Source organism: Micropterus dolomieu, linkage group LG20 (assembly GCF_021292245.1).
Source record: "Micropterus dolomieu isolate WLL.071019.BEF.003 ecotype Adirondacks linkage group LG20, ASM2129224v1, whole genome shotgun sequence".
NCBI lineage: Eukaryota > Metazoa > Chordata > Actinopteri > Centrarchiformes > Centrarchidae > Micropterus > Micropterus dolomieu.
Window position 1 is genome coordinate 36,859,813 of NC_060169.1, and position 10,157 is coordinate 36,869,969.

Sequence of the window (10,157 nt, forward strand, 5' to 3'; positions counted from 1 at the left end):
TCATGGTCCAACACTTTATTTAGACGTCTTCTGCTGTAGTCGTGGATTGTTCTGTTATGTAAAACCTTCAGCGTTGACTTACAGTCTATAATTACTACCTTGATTTTTTAAGTCCGCTGCACACTGAATCACTGCAACAAGTCCATTATTTTTCCACAGTCAAACAATAAAAAAAGACTCTTCTTTCTCCTTCTCCCAGTTTCTGGACTCTTGCTGGAGCAAAGTTCCAGACTCTGCAAATTCAACAGTGAAGAGTGACTGCATTCATCCCTCAGATTTACACAGTTCATTGAGGGCCGTGGACTCTCCTACATGTGCCCTACAGCCCTACCCACCAGAATGTGAAGGCAAAGACTGTCAAACTGATGCAGTCACTGCTTCACACTCCAAACCCTCCGAGGAATCCACTGCAGACCAATCACTTGCTTACTGTGAGACTGACATCTGCTGGCTGACAGCAGCTCAGCGTCCCTCTCTTCTGTCCAGGACGCCTCTATCATCATCATCATCATCATCATCATCATCATCATCATGAGATTCAGAAAGAAGTCCCTTCAGAAGTCTTGATGTAATCCTTGAAGTCAGTCGGGACACTCAGCATAGAGCAGACCTGGACAATACCAGATGGTGGTTAGCCGGTGTGTTCTGGCAGCACTCAGAGCCCAACACACAACAATCACTGTAGTAATGCAAGGAAAACAGATTGAAGCGTAAAAATACTGTGTAGCCAGCAGAAAGAGCAGCTGTTCTGTCAGGAGCGCGTGAGACGACTGAAGCGCCACGACCCTTTAGTCTAGACGTGCGACATCTACCCAGTGTCTGCAGGGAAACATAAAGCTAATACCTCTTACTTGCTGTTTGATCAGGACCAATTTAAGGACTTACCTACATACAGCGTGTACCTGCTGTGACATTTTGCTCCATCAATGTTACGTGTAACTATTTACCGTAAGGTAGAACAGCAATGCAGCTCATTAAGTAGCAGCATAATAAATGTAAACATGTTTGCAGAAGCAAATAATATGCACATCAGTATGAAAGGTAACCAGAAATATTGGCAGATTCATCTGCATGTTTAATCAGCATAGGGATAAGCACTGGTTCTGATTAAAATGAATATTTATAAAGTAAACAATTAAGATTTTCATGCTGAATTCAAGCCCACACTAATTCATATTTGAATATGTGATTGACTTCTGAACTGCAGACACCTTGTTAACTTGGTGTGCCTTAAATAATTCAAAAGGTCAAGAGGGTATCTGCAGGTTTCGGGAAGACATATGCTGCCAGGAATGGACTAAAGACCATTACAAACTACAATTCCCACCCGCAGTTTTATGCCTCTGCCAGCCAGTCAAGTTGTAGTTCACATCCCTGTCTGTCCAGACTCATAATATATGTAGTGATTAATGAAAGATGACCATAGATGTAGCATAGGCACGCTCCAATATGCTGTTGGCAGTCACGTGATTCCGATGACGCTCAACAGAATAAGGCAGGAAGTGAAAGGCAGAATGGACACGATGGAGGAAAGCCACTGCTGTGCTGCTTATTGTTTACTCATTGTGTCGTCCCAGTCAACATGTGACATCTGGAATCACCCAATTCATTCTGAAATTATGGCTAAAAACCTATTTTGAGGTCACAATGACCTGTCACCTGTCACTGTGAAATATGGTCACATGTTCCCCCTTCTGTTCCTGAGTTGTGGGGTTCAAAAATGGCAGACAAAAGGGCTTTTCCAGGACATTATGATGCCACAGTTAAGTTGACCTTTAAACACCAAATTCTAATCAGTTCATCCCCGAGTCCCAAGTAGACGACATTTGAAGAAATTCTCTCAGGGCGATCCTGAGATATCGCGTTCACAAGATTTGGACAGATGGACAACCCAAAAACATAATGCCTCTGGCATCGGCTAACTGATTAGCTGTCCACTGAAAAGCCATAAAGACATAGTTGCACAATATGACAATTCATATTAAAAAATAATATTAGGGCTAGGGCTGTGCGACAAGACGACATCTACATTTTGACGATAGAAAAACATCTATCTTTCTTAACTACCCTCTATTGTTTACTTCGTTGTGTCACAACTTCCACACTATACACAATATTTTTGCAAGGGGACGGCGCTTTGCACGGTTTGCACCCCGGGGAAGTTAGTTTTACGTTGAAATTTCGACAGACGTCTGCCAAATATCCAAGGTGAAACTAATATCCAAATTGAAACTAACTTCAACGCGGACATGCTGGTGTATTTCATTAAATTTACAAACAATGCTCTGTATCGCGATATGGATTATTAGCCTAATTAGGGCTGATGTAAGCTGCCAGGGGTTTGTATGGCTCGGCTTTTCGCTCCCTCATAACGCTGTGCCTTAGCTTACAGAACCAGTGTTTTAATGGAGAACAATGGAGTGTGTTTGACAGCTCCAGGAACAAGCAGAGGTAAACAAAGGATCAGCAGGTGGTACCGGTTTCCTCCTTTCCACTGCATGGTTGGTACAGCACGTCTTGTTTGGAGCCGTTCTTTTTTTATTTTCCAGGGGCAAACGTTGTGGATAGAACCTGGTACTTTTATTTGGTATCACCTCGGTCGAGGTTCCAAACGAGGTGAGCCGATAGTAAGAGTTAGTGAGTTAAAACACTGCAGACCGCTGATTGGTCCGAGAGAATCATCATTTGTGCGAAATGGGACATTTGCACAAAACCTGCTAAATAGGCAAGGTACCATCAATAGCGCTATGTTTAAATTTTGACCCAGATTTTTAAAAATGGCAGCCCACAAAACCACGCCGTGTGCAGGCGTTCTTCTGATTGTTTGCCAATGCGCTGAAGATGATGTCACTGCAGTGTCACGCAGAGTCGCCATGACGAGCAGCTAAGAATCCCACCTCCATTGCTATTTGCAGCGGAAAATGAAATCAAGAAACGTACCTAGTACCAAAAGTGAGTCGTGTGGAGCCGTGCTGTACCACGCAGTGGAAATGAGGCTAAATACCTCAACCAGCCCGGATCCTTCAGACTGAACTGAGATATCCTTCACTATTACCAATTTCCAGTAAATCCAGTACCTGTCTGAACTTGGCACGAAGTCTGTCCATGTCCTCCTGTAGCTTTTCAGACTGTGGATCATCATGATGGGAGTTTTGGATCAAACCCAGGACAGCCTCCAGTGCTTTCACACGCTTTCTGACAGCAAACACAGCCACAACAAAATGATCAAACTGGACCCCCCCTGTCCACCAACATATGATCAGCACACAGACAGTCATATGATCACAGTTTCAAACTATCAATCCTTTATCTGCGCTCCAAGAACCCACTTGGCTGGATGAGAATTAACAGGATCATTTTAGCCTGGATTCATTCATTGATGAAGAACAGGGCTCAGTACTGTGGGGGTCTTGTCCCTGCTCACTGCTTTTAGTCATTTGAACTGAAGCAAAAGAAATTAAAATCATGTGTGTTATAAGAAACTGTTAGCATCCCCCAGCACAGCGCTGATGAGAAAATTGGAGGAAGATCTTGTTTGAGGAGACCGTACCTGGATTTGACATCTGTATTATGTTGGAGGAGACATTTCCAAGTGATGGCAAACCCATGATAGAAGGAAATCTGTAGGGTGTTAGAGGGGAAGAGTCAGCACTTCTCACTATAGCAGCACAGCTCAATTCACACAGGAAGGGCCGGTCTAACTGACTGCGTCCCTGACCTAATGGCAACAGGAGGGCCACAGAGAGTGCTGGCCCAGGTTCATCACTTATACAGAGGTCATGTCATGTTCTGTGCACTTTACACTTAAAACTGCAAGGCAGACAAAAGCAGAGCAGGACAGTACACCTCCGGGCCCCCCGGTCACGCTCACTGCGCAGACTCACCTCAGTGGACAGCTTGGCCCCGTGACAGGCTCCGTGTCTGCGACCATCCTGCAGTCCTCGGCGGGTCCCTTTCTCAAATCCCTCCCGGTAGCCCTCCCCTCGGAACCTGAAAAACAATCTTTCAGCGTCATTCCGTGATTGTAGCTCATTTCCCACATAAATAAAGAACAGTCCCTTGACGTTACGTGACGCTGGTTTGTTTACAAGCAACGTAAAGCTTAACATTTGGCTGGCGTTAGGTAGACAGCCTGAAGAGGACGGCGGTGGCATTAACCTTACTGTTATCGAACTCTCCTCCGCTTTGTGTTTCCGGCGTTTGCCCAATTGACAAACCAGCAGGAGCTTTAACCTACCAGGTAACGTTAGGCACGTGCCCCGGTCCACAAGACAACACTCAACTGCCAGAAACTCACCTTTCATCCGCCATGACAATACTGTCAAATAGGTCGTCATTTCCACACCCGCCAGCCATCTCCACCTAACTTAGAAGCGTATTAAAAACGCTTTTCAAAACGTTTAGGCAGCCGTGGGAGCCAGTTGTTTTGTTCAGCACAGACTTTACAGGTCGCTAACCGCTGACTGTGGGGTTCCCATCAGTTTCCAGCAGCAGACTCTGCTTCCTCCATCAGCCGCGCAGTGCTGCCCCCTGCGAGTCTGGAGGTGAACACTCACCGTTTCTGCATCCGGTCATGCAGTGTAGCTTCCTGTCACTGAGGTAAAATGACGAGAGCGCTACAGTGACTGCTCCTGGTTAAACAAAAGAATCTTCCTCTTTAAAAAGAGCTTTATCTCTGTAGGATCCTTTCCATAATGTTGTCAGACACTAAAAACAAGCTGAGCCTGTCAGTGGCAGAAACAAGGCCCAGGTTGAACAATACCAATTACCCTCTAATGTGAAGTGTTGAAGAATTTTTCAGATTTAAACCTCCAGTTTAAAGTGTTTCTCTCATCATCAAAGCTAGGACAACCTAACAGGGTATGTCATGATATTTGTCACATTTCCTGTCAAACAAACAAAGTAGCCTACGGTACACTATGGCCCCTGAAAAAACCAGTCCACCACACTATAGTGCCAAATAGGCCTGCAGGCCAGGAGGTTTCATGTGGCTCTGGAAAACTTTAAAAGGGATGTTGCAGATTGAATCAAATTCACTTCAAATGTACTAATACAATACACAAAACACAACTGAAAATGATCTGTCAACATGCCTCATTTTGAGGACAGTAGATTTAGGTTCCACCCATGACACACATGGAAATGATGAGGACTAACTGATTTTGTGAGGACCGTAACTACAACACACAAGAATGTCACTGATGTGTATTTAAGTGTCACATGGAACTTGGATAAACACAAACACACACACACACACACACACACACACACACACACACACACACACACACACACACACTCTGAAGTGAAAGCATTGTACATTAAAAGGACACATCTAATATAGGACAAAGTGTTGTACACAACTATGTATTGCAAAGGAATACCTGATCTGTGAGGACATATTTTAAAAAATGTGGAGAGCCTCTCTCAAAATAATTTTTGTTTTCAAATTCAAATTAGCTTTATTGGCATAAATGTATAGCAACAATATTGCCAGAGCTGCATATAAATTACATACACACTCTCTCTCTTTCATTCTCACTATCATCAAGTCCCACTGCTTCTTTCAAACTCATCCACCTCCATCTTCTCTATCCCACATACCCACGCAATGCACTGAGCCACATGACGTTGCAAACTATTTGTTGTTTTCATGCAAATGAGCAACCACATACATACACATGAAGGAGAGATCAATAAAACTTCAAAGTCATTGCTAACACAAGTGGTATAATACAGTACACATAAGTGCTGTTTACTGCAGTGACTTCACATATACCATCAGGATGACCATTTTAATAATCTTCCAAACTGTCGCAATTTTATTTTTGTGTTGCTTTCTCTGTGCTGGAGATATTTTATGAACTTGATGGTTATATCCAGTTTGTTATCCACACAAGTCTCGCCGATGTCCGCCTGAGATCATATGTCGGCATTAAATCTAGGCCTATTGCTTGGAAATAGCTCCGCCAGTGTGCAGCAGTGTGTTTACAGAAAACAGCTGATGGAGGTAGCCTACGCTAAATACTGTGTCCGAAGTTGTTGTTTTAAGTTTTCATCAGGAAGTTTTTACACTGAGCCGAAGTCATTCTCCTCCTCTCCAAAACAAGCAGAACAGCTGATTACAGCAGGTAATAAAGCTCGTTAAACATCCCGTTCCTCTGACGCTCAGGCGACACAGACAAGTGCTGCAGCTGGTCTGGTCTGGTCTCATAAAACATCCTCAGCATTGTCTAGCAGATGTTGAAGGACCTCAGCCTCCTCAGAAAATAGAGATGGCTTTGGCCCTTTCTGTAAAGGGCTTGAATGTTCTGTCCAGTTTATTGTCAATGTGCACTTCCAGGTATCTGTAGTCCTCCACAATGTCCACACTGACCCCCTGGATGGAAACAGGGGTCACTGGTGCCTTGGCTCTCCTTAGATCCACAACCAGCTCCTTAGTCTTTGTCATGTTGAACTGTAGATGGTTCTGCTCGCACCATGTGACAAAAGCTGCGTTTCGACCAAAGGAACTATACCCCGGAACTAGGAACTCACTGCGTTTCCACCGGAAGGACCAGGGTCTAAATGTAGTTCTGGGGTCTTCATTTTACTCCCCAAAAAGTCCCTGCTAGTAGTACTTTCCGAAAGTACCGGTACTTTGGGGTGGGTGGGGCTTGCCATGCAGTGAAATTCTGAATGGGCAAGTACTGTAGAGGCTTTAACTGGAGAATGTCGGCTGGTTTTCTACTACTGCTCCTTTCTTTCCCACCGTTGTTGCAAACCAATAAATCACAATCAACAGTCAGATAGCACACACGTCTTGCCGATGTCCGCCTGAGATCGTACGTCTGCATTAAATGTATTGCTCGCTGCAGTAGTGTGTTTACGGCGAACAGCTGATGGAGTTACACTAAATACATGGTCCTGAGTTGTTGTTTTAAGTTTTCATCAGTCAGGAAGTTTTTACACAGAGCCAAAGTTGGTCTCCTCTTCTCAAAAACAAGCGGAACAGCTGATTACAGAAGGTAATAAAGCTCGTTAAACATCCCGTTCCTCTGACGCAGGCGGACACAGATGTCAGTCCTGCAGCTGGTCTGCAGCTCCTGTCGGCTGGAAATGTTGTAATAACCTTCCAAACTGTCGCGATTTTATTTTTGTGTTGCTTTCTCTCAAACTTTATGTGTGTCTCTCCATTATAGTCCCACACAAAAAAGCTGTTTTTGTCATGCAAAGCCTATAGATTTTCATTATATTCCAATCACATCTGATTTTCATTTACTAATTTTGCTCATGGATAGAGGTTACAAATAAGGATGCCTGTGCATCGCTTTGTACGGCGTACAGGCCTACAGCCTACGTCGGCTGGTTAATTTGCCTAATCTTCGCAGGTCTTTAGACCACGGTGGAAACGCACACAACATTAGGCTGAAGGAACCTTTTAGTTCCTTGAAAAGAGATCTGAGGACTAAAAAGTCCCCGGTACTTTTGGTCAAAAAGCCATGAAAGTCCCCCACCAATCGTAGCAGAGTCATCAGAAAACTTCTGAAGATGGCAGGACTCTGTGTGGTAGTTGAAGTCCGTGGTGTAGATTGTAAAGAGGAAGGGAGACCACATACTGTGGTCTGCCAGTCAGGTAGTCAACAATCCAGGACACGAGGGGGGCATCCACCTCTCAGCTTCTCACCCAGCAGGGCCGAGCGGATGGTGTTGAAAGCACTGGAGAAGTCAAAAAACATGATCCCCACAGTGATGATGGCGTCCTCAACTCCCAGTCGGGGCTGGTAGGCGAACTGGAGTGGAAAGGTCTGACAATGGGCCGCAGCTGTTCCAGAACCAGTCTCTCCAGGGTCTTCATAATGTGGGGGGTCAGTGTCACAGGTCTGTAGTCCTTGGAGCCACTAGGACGTGTTGTCTTTGGCACAGGAACGAGGCAAGATGTCTTCCACAGCACAGGGACCCTTTGAAGACTCAGGCTGGAGGTGTTTGAGGACAGACAGCGGCTCAGTTAGTGGGGGGATGGGCGGGAGCCATTGAGTCAGATCTGTTAAAGAACAGATTAAGTTTGTTGGCCCTGTCCAAGCTGCCTTCAACTCCTCTGCTGCCAGTGATGTTCCTCATGCCGCTCCAGACCTCACTCATGTTGCTCTGCTGGAGTTTACGCTCCAGCTTCCTCCTGTACTTCTCCTTAGCCTCCCTGATCTTCACCTTCAGGTCCCCCTGAATGACCTCCTCCCTATTGCCGTCTCTGAAAGCCCTCGTCTTAGCATTTAGGATGTTCTTGATGTCCTTTGTTACCCACGGTTTGTTGTTTGGCTAACAATGGACAGTTTTTGCTGGGACAGTGCAGTCTGGGGTTCAGCAATGGCTGAAGGTGGATGACGTTACACGTCGATGTCGGGTTGGCAGAGGGCGGAATGTAAACAGCAACAGCGATGGCATGTGAAATTTCCGCTGTTAGCTCGTCCATCTTATTAGCCAGTGACCTCACATTGCCCATGATGAGAGAGGGGAGACACAGCTTAAATCTCCTCCAGATCTCAGTGGTGATGTCTGTGGGCCTGCTCGCCATGCCAGTGCAGTCAGCTGGTTCCGGGTGTTCACAAAGCGGCCATGTAGTTGCTGCACAACGGTGCCGTGATTTAATTTAAGGAGCAAATTCACAGCTAAAAAACTCTCTTAACTTGCATGATTAGAGCGAGTGTAGCACGTGAGGTATAAAAAAGAAAGTTAAAAAGTTAGAAAATAAGACGATGAACGGGAGCAACTGCAACAGGCTACATGCACGGTTGGTGCATGCGAACTAATTGCATTGTTATGCGCAAAATTGAATAATGAATTCTATTAAATTTAAATGTACTGCTATATACAGAAAAGTGCAATACATGTGGTTTGCAAGCGGGCGTGTTCCCATGAAACTGTTGTGGTGGTGCTCGTCTCAGGCACACGCCCGCCCGCTGCCCAAGTTGAATTGTCTTGAACTTATTGTACGAGATGCAAAGGCACGCCAAGAGATTCTTCCCAAGATGCCTTGCCAGAGAAGATATCAGGTGTGATGTGATTGAGAAAATGTGGCCAAATGCAGAAGGCCGGGCAGATTAGAATATGACTTTTTTTCTTCTGTGGCATATTCTGTTGAATATTTGGGATTGTCTCATACTGCAATATAATACTGTACTTTTTGTCCTGTTGCAAATAGAGCCTTTACTGCAACAATCCTGTCTCTGTCTTCTCTCTTTTTTTTTTTATAAACCATACATTCTATAAAGCTACTCTAAGATGGGTCATTCATCTTTGTATTGAAATTCTGCAGCAAAGGAAACAAAATGCATGCATTTACCAAACTCACCGAAACAAAAATTTAGAGAGGCTTCAAACGACACTGCAGTGCAAAGCATGATCTATCTATCTATACAATCGTGTCTACTGTTTAAGAAGCAGACCTGACGTATATTAAATAATGCAGTTTCTGTAATTCCACCTAATGTTAGTGTTTTTATGACATTGGGCTATGATTGACTAAATGTTGAAGAGAACATGTTAGTGTTTTGGAAGAATTATTTGATTTGGGACATGTTTGCTGTGTTTTGGTAGATATAGTGTACTGTGTCAGTGTATTATTGTATTTTGAAAATTAGTGTTGGAGTTTAGTTTATAATGTGCGATTTTGAGCAAGTTAACTGTTGTGCCAGTGGTGTGTTGTAGGTGTGTTAAGAGTTCAGGAAAATTGTTAAAAGTATTGAAAAAATTGTCATAGCAATAGTGAAAAACTGTAACTTTAGTTAAATAGGCTACAGCTGTGTAGTGCACAGAAGCTATTGCCATGGTTACTATCCATATTGCCTCCCTGTCTGTTCACATGGGGAGTGTAGAGCGACCTCCCGGGGCCAAGCGACTATGCCCTAAGACCGAAATCTTCCCCAGTACTAATCAGCCTGCAGTGTGTAGCTCTCCACTTCGCTCTGGCGTCTGATCGCTTGTCTTGCTTTTGTTTATCTACTTTTCCCACACGCTACATCCAGCGTAGTCTGCTGAAGCCTCCCTCCACTGCTTGTTTGGGTGGCTGATTTGCAGGCTGATCAACATCCCGCCCCTCCTGTGACCCATGGTCTGTCTGTGTATTCAGATCCAGTGAGCAACGGACTTTCAAAATAATAATAATAAAAAAAACTATAATT

General features: G+C 44.4%; 1 protein-coding gene across 2 annotated transcripts; it reads right to left on the minus strand.

Moving 5' to 3' along the window:
- Positions 1–4,571, minus strand: lto1 (LTO1 maturation factor of ABCE1). Of its 2 annotated transcripts, none has more exons than XM_046033656.1 (5): positions 4,298–4,564; positions 3,885–3,990; positions 3,551–3,621; positions 3,078–3,195; positions 1–610 (listed from the first exon to the last, which is right to left on the minus strand). In XM_046033656.1, exons 1-5 carry the CDS (start codon positions 4,354–4,356, stop codon positions 539–541), a joined length of 426 nt encoding a protein of 141 aa, XP_045889612.1. In that variant the 5' UTR covers positions 4,357–4,564; the 3' UTR covers positions 1–538. The 2 variants fall into 2 exon arrangements, with proteins under 2 accessions (XP_045889612.1, XP_045889613.1); XM_046033657.1 differs by having other exon boundaries at positions 544–679; positions 4,298–4,571.
- Between the last annotated feature and the right edge of the window lie 5,586 nt (positions 4,572–10,157).